General features: G+C 42.2%; 1 protein-coding gene across 2 annotated transcripts in view; it reads right to left on the bottom strand.

Moving 5' to 3' along the window:
- Positions 1-16,369, bottom strand: part of WDFY4 (WDFY family member 4) — a 746,928-nt gene that overhangs the window by 376,946 nt on the left and 353,613 nt on the right. For both annotated transcript variants that reach the window (XM_029609624.1, XM_029609625.1), the window contains one exon: positions 15,180-15,313. In XM_029609624.1, coding sequence (XP_029465484.1) covers positions 15,180-15,313 — 134 coding nt within the window. The remainder of the gene's footprint in view (positions 1-15,179; positions 15,314-16,369) is intronic.

The raw sequence follows: 16,369 nt of genomic DNA on the forward strand, positions 1-16,369 counted from the left end.
TAATTTGTGTTCTTCAAATAAAGCATTTTTTATTAACCCCCACCCCCATGATTCCCCCCCATGATTCCCCCCTTTCCCTACCCGAGAAAAATCTCCCTACAGGACAGACTTTAAGTTAATTATTTCAGTTATCATTGTTATACATATGTATATGATATTTATATTCCTAGTTAACTGTTAAACAAGCGTTTGGCTTTTTCCACTTATGTTTATTGTAAAGCCTATGGCTGAATTACTGTTTGCTGTAAACCGAGGTGATATGCATTACGTGCCGCGGTATATAAAAAACTATAAATAAACAAATAAATAAATAAATATGATGCTTAAAAGTTCACATATATGATACAGCTCGTTAAAACTGTATCAGACTAAATAACTTGTCATATGACCATCTGGACTAAGAAACTTGGTCACAAGTACTCTGGATGTGCCAATAAAATATTAGTGCTCAAAACAAGCTGAAGAAGAGAACAATGAGATGTCTACTTCCCACAGGGCCAGAACTAAAGGGGATCCTCCTCCTCACGCCTGACCTCTGCCCCTAGTACTACTGCAGAGGTGGAATCTCACTCCTGCTCCCCTCTGCAGGGGATAGAGTATTCTCCTTTAACTCCCATCCCTATGGCCTCTGCTACCAGTACTGCTGCAGAAGTAGGGTCTGCCTCCTTCACCCCTCTTATTATTACCAAAAGTGCCTTGGTTAGCAGGAGAGATTTCAAGAATAGGTCAGATACAAATTCTTCCTATTTCCCCCCCAAAAAATATTTGGGTTTCAAATTAGCTATGTAACTTCAAATTGATTTTGGAATTGCTAATGGATTTAAGAAGAGTTTTCTGATTTTGTGACAAATTTCACCTCAGATTTTTCTACAACTATGAAGTGCTTTTTTTTTTCTCAATGTGCTTCAAGGGAACAATTTATAAAAAGATTTTACCTGGGTAACTATTTAAAAGTAGTTACCTGGGGCTGAAAATTGCCCTCCCCTCTCCTCCCCCCTGACTGACAGTACATGTAGATTTCATTTTTGGAATCCCTGCAAATCATTTACAGTGTGGATTTGTTGCAAAGCAGGTGCAAAATCCATGGATAATAATGCTTCAGCTGGCCCCAAATGTTTTAGGCCCAAAATTTAAAAAATGTGCTTGCAGACCCACAAGTACAAAGTACCCGTGATCCTGCAAGCATCCTGTGGGGTTTAAAATTGCCACATAACAAAATTCGGATGGATTTATTCTCAGCAGATCTGGGAAAAAAATCCAAAAATTCTGTTCAGCTGAAGCAGGACTGAAGTTCAAGTTTGCAGTAGCACCTCTTGCCAGTAAAATTTGTTGCCAGTAAAACTGCAGTTAAACAAGTATGGGACGAGAGAACATTAAGTAACATTAATGCATTGCTTTATTAGCTGGTGCACAAAGTTCTGAAACTTTTGATTCAAGCAAAACAGTTGTGGAATTTTTTTTTTTTTTTTTTTTTGCTTTTTACTTTCAAATACCACAATGTAAGGCATTTCAGAATTAGACCAATTTGTCATCATTCAACTGATTAAAATCTTCATGTATACAAAAGCAATGAGACTTACTCCTGTCCATGCACATGGGCACCACCAATTCTCCCTCTTCCACTATTCCAACAACCACACTAAAGTAATCACAGAAAAATAGGAGCACGTACGCGCTTGAAAATAATTCTGAATGTTTCGTATCCTCTCTTTGCTGACTGAAGCTTCCAGACAGGTTGCAAAAACTCACAACTGAGGGAACAACATTAAATCTTTATGAGATTATGACTAGTTATTTATTAGGTAACCAATCTCTCTCGCCTTCTGCCTTCTCCACATCCCTAATCTTGCTGGGCTTGAAAAGCATATCCTAGGGGTGATTTAAGATGATATTATTACAATGGCATCTCATTCAACAAAAAATATGCCTTCTTTTCTCTGGTGCCCCCACATCACAGAGCCCTCATGTACCTTTCCATACCCTTATAGTTAGCTGATGGAATAGCTTTGCTACAGTTTAAGAATCATATGTAGATTGTGGTGTCATAGTACAAGGCATCTACTATTTGCCCTGGGGTCTGTTTAATTATTTTTTAAAATTAATTTTGATTATTACAGCTGATTACACCTCAGTGAGCAATGTAATTGATATTTGTTAATTTATCCCAAGGAACACTTTGTACAACAAGGTTTTTGTTGTTGAAGGTTAAAGACTCAGTTATTGGTTTTTCCCTAAATATGCCCACATCATTAGCTCCTCCACTGAAGAGGTTGCCATCTGGAAAAGGCAGCACAGAGACATTACTCAGGCACAAGTGCATGAAATTGGTGTTTCTGCATCTTCTGTCTCCATTCTGTGAGGGAAAGGGCTGTAATTAAAGGAGCTGGGATCGCAGGAAACATTACTCATTCGGTGTTATTCCTGATCATGTCAGCAGCTGACAGCTTCACAACTCTTTGATAAATTGTTCCTTGGAATCAGACACAAAAACTATACAATTTCAAAATTTCTTGTACCTTCAGCAAAACATTCACTCGCTGAGAGGCAAGCTATCAGACCTGACTTGGGACTGGGCGTCTGTAGCTGTGTACCAACTCATTTTATAGATTAAGGGGGCACTGAACGTACACAGAAACTAATCTGCATCCTGATTTGTAAAGGAAAAGCAATAATGTCTATTCGTCGGCAGGCCTTTTGGGCTCTGGTGAGAAAATAGCTGGGGATATTCAGTGTTTGCCAAATAACAATTGTTAACAGGAGCTATTCTGAACACGTCCAGAGTAGTAAAACAAATTTGGCACAGCTGGAAAAAAAAAAAAAAGATATATGGGGCTGAGCCACTATAAAGACTCCATTAACGCCCTCCACTCAGCCCAGGAACAAAGAGTTGTTCATGTACACAAACATATCATTTTTATTCACATCCTAAAACCAATCCAAGTCTATTTACTGCAGCTCAGAAGTAATATATTCCTGGGTTGTCCCTTGCCACGGCCTTGTTGTCCCCTATCACAGTGTTTGGGAGCTATTTTTCTACTTTTATTTTCTTAATCAGCAAGCCATTCCATTTTACTCTATCATAAGAAATGAGAGGAAAGGCAACACATTTTTTTTAATTTGTTTTGTATAAAAACCACTACTCCTACAACAAAAGACACTTTTAAAGTGACAGTACTGAACCTCCACTGCAGCTCGCAGCACTCATCTGTTTGAAAGCTCTTTCCCAGACCCTGCATCCTATTCAACCATCTTAGCACTCATACTTACCTCACAATATGTCCCCACCGTCTAATTTACCTAATCTTTACATTCTGTCTCATTTTTACTACACACACACACACGCGTGGGTACATTTTCACATGTGCACCCACGTGCAAGATTGTGCTCATCATTTGGTCACACACTAAGCAATGACACAAGACACCTAGCATAAACTGTGGTTGAATATTGATTTGTTATACAGCTAAATGAATGTGCCTAGTCTACCTGTTTCAAAACAATGAGGTAGGTTATACTTGTGATCGGCAGAGGAGGTAACCTCTAGTCCTTGTAGACACCAGTCTGCTAGGGTTTTCAGGATATCTCTAAGGAATATGCATGGAATAGATTTGCAAACACACTGCTTCAACTGTATTCAAATCTATCTCATGCATGTTCATTAAGGAAACTCTGAAAATCTAAGCAGAATGGTGACCACATGGACTGAGGTTAGTCTTCCTCTGCTTGGCTTGCTTGCCAAGCATATCATTTTTTTGAAAATTAAATGTATGCACATAGATTTATAACATGTCTCCAAAATGCAGCAGGAATACATTTTTTGTGTAAAATTTATGCACAGAATGAACATACACACAGGGCCAGGTGTAGGACTCTTCTACCCATAGGGGAGGTGGGATTGAAGACTGGGGGAAGGCAGGTTATAATATCTGGAGGGTCCCTGCATGGTTCCTTCCCCCTTCTACACACACTCCCTGATACCTCATGGCCTTTTCTCAATCCTCCCTGTTACTTCAGGTCTGTGGGAGCAATAGAAAGACAGCCAGTGCATGCTCTCAAACCCTGCGATGACCATGCCTCCTCCCTTTCTGCATGGGGTAGGGAAACCTTTGTGATGAATGGGTCCTCCACACCAATTGTCTTTTTATTGTGGGTGAGGTGTTGCCTGGATCCCTGCCAGCGTGCTTTGAAATCTGGGCCTGCACCAATGGCAAGACTGGATGGCACCACAGGGAGGGTAATTCTATTAACAGTCCAAGTAGGGCTAAAGTCTGCAGCTACTTTATTCCCACAAACCTTAGTTTGAATTTTCAAAGCAGATTTATACACGTGTATTTTGAAAATTTGTGGGCTGTCCCAGTAACAAACGCACATGTTTTTGAAAATCATAAGATTGTGAATAAATGCTTTCCCTGCCGCAACTCTGCCTCCTGGAACACCTTTTGCTATTGTGGGCAAAAGTCAGTGTGTGACATGACTGTTGCACATATTTTTATATGCACAGCCTCCAAATTGATCTTCAAAGTGTTGCTTACTTGCATAATAGGGTTTTATAGATGAGTCACTTTGAAAATGAAGCCCAACAATGTAGTGCCATAGGCTACTGCCTAGGTTGCCAATGCAAATATCTGAGCCTGCTTGTACACAGTTTTAGGAAGTTGAAATTCCACTTAAGTGAATTCAATGTTCACTCATAACTTATTTTATGTGTGTAGATCCTGAATAAACTTTTAAAAATTTAATCCACATTAGAAACATATAATTTTGAACTAATATCAATTATTCATGCTCACATTCAAATACACCAACAAAAAACATCATACAATATATGTATGTACATTTGACTTAAAATAATCAATAATAAACCATGAAGATTTATTTAGATTTATCTCTTCCCTGGGGTTTAGATCTTGGGTGAGAGCTGCTAGGACCTTCTCCGTATCTCTTGGTGGAGTAAAAGGCCTCCTTCTCCTTCCTGGGTTCTGAATCCTTCTACTTGTTATGACACAGCTGAAAAAAAAAAAGAGGCAATTAGGAAAGCAACAGACTTGGAAACCCTCACACTGAAAATGTAAAGCAATAATGCAGGCCAGTGGCTCCTAAAACTGTCCTATTGACCCACAGTCAACTTGGTGTAGAGTCACCTTGGTCTCCATTAATGGCCCTAGCTCCCTGCCCTTAGTTAGACATCTGCAGAAGCCCCATGCCATTCAATAATGCACTTTCCTCAGAGGCTTGCAGGAATTGGAAGTCCTTTAGGCACAAGGTGGGTGGGTGCGGGAAGATTTAGCCCATGTCACTAGGAGGCAATGTAGTTTTGCTTTCATGAAGAAAATACATATGTTCAGTGTGTTCTCCAAGTTAGGCCCTCAGTATAGCAAAGAGAGGACTAGGCACTGCCCTGAAAGTCTTGGTGATAGGAAGGAGAGAACAGGGATAAAGAAAGTGTGTTTTTTTCTATTTTTGCTCAGACAATTAGGGCTTTTCTGTTTTAACCTGTAGCATCTGGGAGGCTGGGATCCTCTCGCCAGAGGTGAAGGGATCTATATATCCCTTCGCTCCATCCAGAGGAGGTTGCAGAGACCTGTAAGGAAGATCCAGTATTTTGGCAAGATTGAGTTTTACCATCTTTGGGAAGGAAGTATTTTTCTGCCACCCCCCCCCCCCCCCTTCCTTATCCAGGGCTGGACTTAAGAACTGTTCCAGTAGAGGCTCTTCCTCCAGAAGAATCCCCAGACAATTCTTTTGAAGAGGATACTAAGAAGAAAGAGGAGAACAACATCTGGAGACCCTAATCAGAGTTTCCACCTGAAGACACAGGCGTGAGCAGGTTGGAGCCCGGGAGTGCCCTCTAGACTCCAGGTACTGTGAGCAAAGGGACATCCGCCCCAGTTAGGATTTCCCAGCCCCTTGGGACACATCTTCATACCACAAAATGGATGAAACACTAATTCCAAGCTCCAATATCAAGGGACACTTCCATAGAGGGTTACATAGCTTAAACTCGCACTACCAAGTGGGCTGTACTAGGACACTTTCTTACTTCATTTATTGATTTTCATACAATCAATATCAGTAAACTTCAATTTGAAAACCCATCCAGTGAGTCCTGTTTTTTCCAGGTGCCTGTCCGAAAGAGCAATGGTAACACACGCACAGAAGATGTTTCCAGTGTCTGGGCCCAGAAGGTTAGTCTGCTCCCACAGAGAAGAATCCACCCTTTGGTGATAGAGTTGGGTTATGGCAGAGGAACTAGCCCAGTTACAGAAATTCTTTTATGTACTCTTAGGAAACATGCCATCCTCCAAAAAAGGGTTACACAGGTTTTCAGGATATCCAGCATAAATAACATGTATGTGTTATTGGAGAACCAGTATATGCAAATTTAATCCATGCATATTCATTGTGCATATCCTAAAAAGCCAACTAGCTGTGGGATCATGAGGACAGATTTGGAACAATTTGGCATATGGATTATGATGGAGTACATGTCATATATAATTATATATGGAAAATGAGGCAGAAGAAGAAAAGGTCAACATCACTAACAGTTTTTGCAGGACCTCCACTACTAGGCCCCAGGAAAAAATAATCAAGGTAAAATAAAGAAAGTAGAAGTTTAATGCAAGAAGCTGAAAAGGTCCCTAGGGTGGAGCTCTGGAAAGAGGGAGGACCTGAATTCTACCCATTAGCTCCACCCAAAAGCTAATCAAGAAAGATTTAAAAAAAGAGCCAATCTGGTAGCCAAGTGGTATATGGAGAGGGAGCCAGACAGACTAGAGTATCAACAAGAAACTCTAGAAGTATGCTAAATAACAATACAAACTTGAGAATGGGCTGTGGCCTAAACAGAATCAGTAATAAACATGTGGATAAAGGTGAACCGGAAGATGTAGTGTACTTGGATTTTCAGAAGGCGTTTGACAAAGTTCCTCATGAGAGGCTTCTAGGAAAAGTAAAAAGTCATGGGATAGATGGCGATGTCCTTTCGTGGATTACAAACTGGCTAAAAGACAGGAAACAGAGAGTAGACTTAAAAGGACAATTTTCTCAATGGAAGGGAGTGGGCAGTGGAGTGCCTCAGGTATCTGTATTGGGACCCTTACTTTTCAATATATTTATAAATGATCTGGAAAGAAATACGACGATTGAGGTAGTCAAATTTGCAGATGATACAAACTTGTTCAGAGTAGTTAAATCACAAGCAGATTGTGATAAATTGCAGGAAGACCTTGTGAGACTGGAAAATTGGGCATCGAAATGGCAGATGAAATTTAATGTGGATAAGTGCAAGGTGATGTATATAGGGAAAAATAACCCATGTTATAGTTACAAAATGTTAGGTTCCATATTAGGTGATACTACCCAAGAAAGAGATCTAGGCATCATAGTGGATAACACACTGAAATCGTCGGTTCAGTGTGTGCTGCGGCAGTCAAAAAAGCATACAGAATGTTGGGAATTATTAGAAAGGGAATGGTGAACAAAACGGAAAATGTCATAATGCCTCTGTATCGCTCCATGGTGAGACCGCACCTTGAATATTGTGTACAATTCTGGTCGCCGCATCTCAAAAAAGATATAGTTGTGATGGAGAAGGTACAGAGAAGGGCGACTAAAATGATAAAGGGAATGGAACAGCTCCCCTGTGAGGAAAGATTAAAGTGGTTAGGACTTTTCAGCTTGGAGAAGAGACGGCTGAGGGGAGATATGTTAGAGGTGTTTAAAATCATGAGAGGTCTAGAACGGGTAGATGTGAATCGGTTATTTACTCTTTCAGATAATAGAAAGACTAGGGGGCACTCCATAAACAGTTAGCATGTGGCACATTTAAAACTAATCAGAAAAAGTTCTTTTTCACTCAATGCACAATTAAACTCTGGAATTTGTTGCCAGAGGATGTGATTAGTGCAGTTAGTATAGCTGTGTTTAAAAAAGGATTGGATAAGTTCTTGGAGGAGAAGTCCATTACCTGCTATTAATTAAGTTGACTTAGAAAATAGCCACTGCTATTACTAGCAATGGTAACATGGAAAAGACTTAGTTTTTGGGTACTTGCCAGGTTCTTATGGCCTGGATTGGCGACTGTTGGAAACAGGATGCTGGGCTTGATGGACTCTTGGTCTGACCCAGTTTGCCAAGTTCTTATGTTCTTAAGTAAATGGGTTTCCTGTCAAACCTCATACGTTGATTTGAAAGTTCCAAATTCTGATATGGGAAGAGCTAGGACAACTAAAAGTGGACAAGGCCATAGGGCCAGATGAGGTCATCCCAGGATATTGAGGGAGCTCAGAGATGTGCTGGTTAGTCCACTGCATGAACTGTTCAATAGATCCATGAAAACGGGAGTGGTGCTGTGTGACTGGAGAAGAGCAATGGTGATCCCAGTTCACAAGACTAGTAGCAGAGAGGAGGCTGGAAACTACAAGCCAGTTAGCCTCACCCCGGTGGTGGGAAAATGAATGGAGACTCTGCTGAAGGATAGTGAACTATCTACAGTCAAGAGGATTGCTGATCCCAAGGCAGCATGTATTGACTAGGGGAATATCCTGTCAGAAAATCTGATTGATTTTTTTGATTGGGTGACTAAAGAATTGGATTGAGGAAGAGCTCTCAATGTGATCTACTTGGAATTCAGCATAGCTTTTGATATAGTCCCACATAGGAAAGCTTGTGAATAAAATGATAAGCTTGGGAATGAACGCTGACATGGATTACAAACTGGTTGATGGATAGAAGACAGCGTGTAATTCTAAATGGAATCTACTCTGAAAAGATAAAAGTGTTAAGTGGAGTGCCACAAGGATAAGTGTTAGGACTGGTTCTGTTCAATATCTTTTTGAATGACATTGTGGAAGGGATAGAAGGTAAAGTTTGTCTATTTGCAGATGATACTAAGATCTGCAACAGAGTGGATATGCCAGAAGGAATTGAGACGATGAAACATGATTTAAGGAAGCTTGAACAGTGGTGAAAGATATGGAAGCTAGGATTCAATGCCAAGAAGTGCAGAGTCCTGCATCTGGGGTGCAGTAATCCAAAAGAGCTGAAAATGAAGCGGGATGAAAGGATGTTTTGCATGGACCAAGAGAGGGATCTTGGGGATGACAGTGTCTAGCGATCTGAAGAAGGTGAAGCAATGTGACAAGGCAATAGCTAAAGTCAGAAGAATGCTGGGCTGCATAGAGAGAGGAATAACCAGTAATAAAAAGGAAGTGATAATCCCCTTGTATAAGTCCTTGGTGAGGCCTCACCTGGAGTACTGTGTTCAGATCTGGAGACTTTATCTCAAGAGGGACAGAGACAGAATTGGAGGTGGTTCAGAGAAGGGCAACCAAAATGGTGCAGGTCTCCATCAAATGACTTATGAGGAGAGGTTTCAGGATCTAAATATATATACCCTGGAGGAGAGGAGGTGCAGGGAAGATATAATACAGACCTTCAGATACCTGAAAGGTTTTAATGATGCACAATTGAAAAACCTTTTCCAATGGAAAGAAATCAGTAAAACCAGGGGTCACAAAATGAAACTCCAAGGAGGATGACTCAGGATTAACGTCAGGAAATATTTCTTAATGGAGAGGGTGATGAATGCCTGGAATGCTGATCTGGAGGAGGTGATGAAGACAAAATCAGTGAAAGAATTCGAAGGGGCATGAGATAAACACTGTGGATCTCTAAAGGCAAAAGGATGGAAATGAAGAAAAGAACGCATGGGGGTAGCTTGCTGGTGTGGTAGTTACTACCCTTAACCAATAAGCCTTCATACTGTCAATGCGACTCCATCATTGCTCTCTGCTTCAACAGAGGGGAAAAGAGGAAAAGGAGAATTGGATTCAGACAGCAACAAACAAGGACCCCAACTTTTACGGTCTAGAGAAACAAATAAGCATGGTGGTAACTTGCATATGCGGCTGTTACTACCCTTGACCAATAAGCCTGATACTTTTCATGAACTCCAACATTGCTCTCTGCTTCAATGGTAAGAGGTAACAGGGAATTGTTTTCAGAAGCAACCAACCAGGGCCATGACTTTTACAGTGTGGGAAACTGATAAGCCTGGGGATAACCTGCATGGCGCAGCAGATACTACCGTAAGCTTGCTGGACATACTGGATGGTCCTTTTCTGCCATCATTTCTATGTTTCTAAGGTGTGCACAGTGGTTTTTGCATAGAGAGCCCTTAGCATGCCAGTACCTTTATCTGTGAAGAGTGGGATCTGGCCTCAAAAAGACTTCAGTAAGCTTGTTCCAGACGTACAGACTTGAGGGCTAGTTTGTAACAATTTTAGAAAAACACTCACTCTGCAAACAGTGTGTGGCTTTCATTTGAATGTAGAAGCGACCTGCACCTAAAAACATAATATAAAGGATGACAGCATGCAGATGAACACACACACACACACACAATCACAAAGGACAAAAATACAAATAGTTGCCATACAATTTATATAAAACCAGACTGTGGTGCACGGTGTCGTTGCCACCCCCACCCCCACCCCCCACCCCCGACTAAATACCACTTACCACACCAGTAAGCTAGACAGACAAACACCACATGAAAACACATCTTCAGTCACTTACAAGCCTCTACATAAAAATATGAGACAAACTGAAAGAAAAATATTCACAGGGTGAGAGAATGTCTCACATTATGGCTTACCTCCAAAACAGTGGTAACTTTCGAAGCCCTCCATCATTCCTCAAACTCCACCCCCCTAGATGTACTTAGGTGGGATAGTGTTCTGCTCTGGCCCTGACCCAGGAAAATGGTCTTTGCTGCTTCCTGGTTTATCTGAACGACAAAAAGTTATAAGGGACTTATGTAAGTTGGCAGTCTAGCAAAAGAGTGCGAAAAGTATAAAGTCCCTATTACTGCTCCCATTGCACATTGGACACATCGACAACACACAATTACCTAAAAGTTCACAGATTTATTTTTTTTTTTTCATAAACAAGATTTCATCTTACCAGTGTCTGAAGAAGGACCTTCTCTGTCATTTCACCAGGCTCTTAGCAAAAGGTCATTAAGACAAGCTGGAGGAATGGGGAACTTGGCTGGCACACAGACTGGTGGTGTGGCAATTTGGGCTGTTCAGTCAGGCAATGAACAGAATTTTTTTACAGTGTGCAGTGAATGTAGGAAGGCCGTACTGCAAACCCAATTAGAGAGACCATCTCATGAAAGGAAAGTTTGCACAGCTGAAACACATCCTCTGATATATTGCAAAGTTCTAGTAAATAATTGCCCGTATAAATGGGACAGAAAGAGTGAATAATGGCAGTGACTTCAATCTCCAAATTCCTTTCTACATGCCATTGCTGCCTACCTGTCTTAATATGTGCTGCTTACCTTTCAAGAGTAGGAGAAGTGGGTAGTAAGATCAATCAGATTGCTCACTTCCAGAATCTGGTTTATAACCAAACTGACTCATGTTATGAGTGGTATATATTAGGGATGTGAATCGTTTTAGGACGATTAAAATTATCGTCCGATAATTTTAATATTGTCTTAAACCGTTATGGAACACAATACAATACAGATTCTAACGATTTATCGTTATAAATCGTTAGAATCGTGAGCCGGCACACTAAAACCCCCTAAAACCCACCCCCGACCCTTTAAATTAAATCCCCCACCCTCCCGAACCCCCCCCCAAATAACTTAAATAACCTGCGGGTCCAGCGGCGGTCCGGAACGGCAGCGGTCCGGAACGGGCTCCTGCTCCTGAATCTTGTCGTCTTCAGCCGGCGCCATTTTCCAAAATGGCGCCGAAAAATGGCGGCGGCCATAGACGAAAAAGATTGGACGGCAGGAGGTCCTTCCGGACCCCCGCTGGACTTTTGGCAAGTCTCGTGGGGGTCAGGAGGCCCCCCACAAGCTGGCCAAAAGTTCCTGGAGGTCCAGCGGGGGTCAGGGAGCGATTTCCCGCCACGAATCGTTTTCGTACGGAAAATGGCGCCGGCAGGAGATCGACTGCAGGAGGTCGTTCAGCGAGGGTTCCGGCGCCTCGCTGAACGACCTCCTGCAGTCGATCTCCTGCCGGTGCCATTTTCCGTACGAAAACGATTCGCGGCGGGAAATCGCTCCCTGACCCCCGCTGGACCTCCAGGAACTTTTGGCCAGCTTGTGGGGGGCCTCCTGACCCCCACGAGACTTGCCAAAAGTCCAGCGGGGGTCCGGAAGGACCTCCTGCCGTCCAATCTTTTTCGTCTATGGCCGCCGCCATTTTTCGGCGCCATTTTGGAAAATGGCGCCGGCTGAAGACGACAAGATTCAGGAGCAGGAGCCCGTTCCGGACCGCTGCCGTTCCGGACCGCCGCTGGACCCACAGGTTATTTAAGTTATTTGGGGGGGGGTTCGGGAGGGTGGGGGATTTAATTTAAAGGGTCGGGGGTGGGTTTTAGGGGGTTTTAATGTGCCGGTTTTTCGATTTTTCGATTTTTCGATTTTTAACGATTTTTAACGATTTTTCACGATATTTTACCCCCCCAAACGGCAACAATACGATTCCCTCCCCCTCCCAGCCGAAATCGATCGTTAAGACGATCGAGGACACGATTCACATCCCTAGTATATATGAAGGCAATGCACCCTGAAGGAATATAAGACTGCTCGAGATGCCCTGAGCGGGTTTAAGTGAGGTAGGTGCGACAGAGATGGATCCCATGTGTGGGGTATATGAGGCTGCATTTCTCACTGCTCCCACCATTTCTGTTCTAGCTCGCTCTGTAAAACTTTTACAGATGTGGGCGGGGATTAAGCATGGATTACTTTATTTCAAGGAAAGATGGCATTTGCCATCTAAAGTGTCTATTGTTTGCCTTTCTGAGCAGGAGAGCTACTCATCAATTATGCAAAAGGAAAAGTGCAGACATGGAAAACATGGGTTTATTTTGTTTTGTGATATATATACTGGCCTTACATGAGAACAGCTGTTAATACCTATCTAAGGCTCTGGCAACTTACACTTTTCTAGCTTATGCCTTTCTAAGGCACTGGCATTTTTTTTAAGCTGATAAAATATAGATATGAGCATTTATTTTGTTTATGTGTATAAATCATACTTTGTTTAGGTGCACAAATCATGCGCATGTGCAAAACAATATGCATGTAAAAATGCATTTAATGAATAAGCAACAAAATGAACCAAAATGAAATTTAAGTATGCAGCCAAAAAAGAAAAAAAAAACCCAAGAATAACAAAATAAACAAAATGTTCCCAGGCACACTTCTAATGAATGTTTTCCATGTGTCTTGCTGATTTTTCCCCTCATAAGCAAGGATATATAAATAATTTGGGGTATATTTAAATGATGGTAGGAACTGATTAAAATATGGGTAAGCATTTTCAGCTGCTTACCCATAGTTTCACTGACATCATAAGGTAAGTATGCTCCAGTGCTCCATGCAAGTCCACTGACTGATTCCAGATGTTGCTTATATCTGCAAAGCAACTTTGGGCCAGATTTTAAAAACTATGCGCGGGCGTAGATTTGTGCGTGCAACCTGGCGCGCACAAATCTACGCCCGATTTTATAACATGCGCGCGCAGCCGCGCACGTTATAAAATCCAGGGTCGGCGCACGCAAGGGGGTGTACAATTGTGCAACTTGCGCGCGCCGAGCCGCGCAGCCTTCCTCCGTTCCCGAAATCGGAGCGGCCTCGGAGGGAACTTTCCTTCCGCCCCCCCATCTTCCCCTCCCTTCTCCTACCTAACCCGCCCCCCAGCCCTACCTAACGCTTCCCTTACCTTTAATTTTTAAGTTGCGCCTGCCTCCAGGGAGGCGTAGGTTGAGCGCGACGGCCGGCCGCAATCCCGGGCACAGCGGCAAATGGCTGCTGTGCCTGGAGGCGACGGCCCCGCCCCACCCATTTTTTCAAGCCCTGCGACATACGCGTGTCCCAGGGCTTGGCGCGCGCAGGAGACTTTTTAAAAAGTTACGCGCGTAACTCTTTTAAAATCCGCCCCTTTGTGTGTCCGAAAAGGGGTAACAAACTTCATGCAGTGAAGCTGATAATGTATTACTTACCATAAAAAATATGGTGAGCATTAAACTCACATAAATGAGGTTTGTTTGTTTTCCTAACTGCATAGGACTGCTCTACAGTTTTATTCAAACATAGGAAACAATTATGAGGATAATTTTCAAAGTCATTTAACTGGTTAACTAAAATTTACCAGCATAGACTGGTTATCTGAAAATGATCACCCCTCATTAGGACTGAGCATTGATCTGCAAGGTGTGTCATTTTTGCCGCAATTATAGAAGGCCTTCCTGCAATATGTTTAGGTTGAGAGAGGAAAATAGCATAACATAGATTACATTTTCAAATCTATATATGCTACATTTTAAGGAAAAGTAACCACACAGAAAGAAAGAATAAAAGTCAGCAGGTACTTCGTACTGACAGAAAGTTTCAAAGTGAACTCATGTGCTTACTTTATCTCTGAAAATTAGAGCAAAGTCAGAAGAAAAAGGAACCAGCAGATTTTGTCCCAATCCAGACAGTTTGAAATTGCCGCCAAAATGTATTTGACTGAGAAAATGAACAGGGTTGGGGTTTTTTTTTTTGCCAGAAATCTTTTCAACTCATAAGAATACTGAATCAATCCCAAAATGTCTACCATTAGCACTGTAAACATGAAAAACTTTTACAGAATTGTGGCTGATTTAAAAAATTGTTGCTATCCTCTTTTCTGGCCACCATTTCCTTTCTTCTAAACACAGCCATTCCCCTCACTTCAGCGAATAGGCCCGATTCAGGATTACAATCTCCTTTTCACATTTTTTCACATAAAGGGTTGTTACAAGCTAGTGAATGGATCACCTAATTTGATTGGCTGGTTCAGTCTTTTGTGGGCAAAGGCAGTTTCCTCCTCCAAGGAGATGGGTGCTAGTTCTAATCTGAAGGTATTAAAATTTTGATTTTATTATTTTTTTGTATTATTTTGTCAATAGATGGCTTTTCTTGCCAACATTCATGTGCTGAGTTAACAACAGTTCATATATTTTTCTAAATCAGATCAAGTATTATTATTATGGCTGATGTGTCTTATATGGGATTTCAGCTACTGATATTATATAGTGCAGCATTCAAAGAAAAATCTATTAGTCCTTCAAAATAATGCCATGTTTCAGAAAACTACAAGGAATAGTATATGAAAAATATGAGTTACCTTTGCTTTACATTCTGTTTCCTTTGTATGTCTGCCTTGCATCAGTCTCATTGCTGAGGATAAGAATGGGTTGGTCTTTCCCTGCTGTGTCTGGGATGATGGACTTTTGTTTGTTCGATTCTTCTTTTCAGATGCTGCACACCAGAAAAACAAAGGTACATAATCACTGTGCTGTAAATTCCATTCAGGCTGATACGGTAAAGTGCACTCCGATGGCGCGCACTGTTAGCCCGCGTTTAGCCACGCATTTTCAACGCGCTATTTTTACCCCTTATACAGTAAGGGGTAATAGTGTGTTGAAAACGTGCGGCCAACCCCCCCAAAACTAATAGCGCCTGCAACATGCAAATGCATGTGGATGGGCCTATTAGTTATTCCCACGCGATTCAGAAAGTAAAATGTGGAGCCAAGCCGCACATTTTAATTTCGGCCAGCACCGGGGAAGTGTACAGAGAAGCAGAAAAATCTGCTTTTCTGTACACCCTCCGACTTAATATCATAGCGATATTAAGTCGGAGGCCCCCAAAATTAAAAATCTTCCTGTGGCCTGCGGGTTGGAAGATGGACGCTCAATTATGTCGGCGTCCGTTTTCCGAACCCGTGGCTGTCAGCGGGTTCGAGAACCGACGCCGGTAAAATTGAGCGTCGGCTGTCAAACCCGCTGACAGCTGCCGCTCCTGTCAAAAAGGAGGCGCTAGGGACACTAGCATGACCCTAGCGCCTCTTTTTACCGCGGGCCCTCATTTGCATGTGGGCTGATACTAAATCACGTGCACAGGAGAGTGGCCTGCGCACGTCGGGAGAGCTTGCACTCGCCGGCTCTCCCTCACTTTTTTCTGTATTGGCCCGATCGTTAGTAATCTAAATCAGTGTCTACCAGTAGCGGGACTATCCAAGGCCTCCATCAGTCTATTCATTTTTAGATACAGCATATAGATTCTGTGTCTTGCCACATAGGAATATCTCCACCCCTCAGGGTCTCCCACTGTTGGAAGTATTGGATTTTGCACTGGTGATCCAGAAATAGAGGAACAAGGAGAGAATTGTAGAGACACCAGGGAGGCAGAGTCCCAGACAAGTGCATGATCTCTAGAGAAAGAACTAAAACAAACTTATATAGGACATGGATTGGATCAGAAATGGGTGGAGCAATAAAGAAAAACAGTATATAACGCCACCCTTCACAGAAG

This window comes from Rhinatrema bivittatum, chromosome 7 (genome assembly GCF_901001135.1).
Source record: "Rhinatrema bivittatum chromosome 7, aRhiBiv1.1, whole genome shotgun sequence".
Lineage (NCBI taxonomy): Eukaryota > Metazoa > Chordata > Amphibia > Gymnophiona > Rhinatrematidae > Rhinatrema > Rhinatrema bivittatum.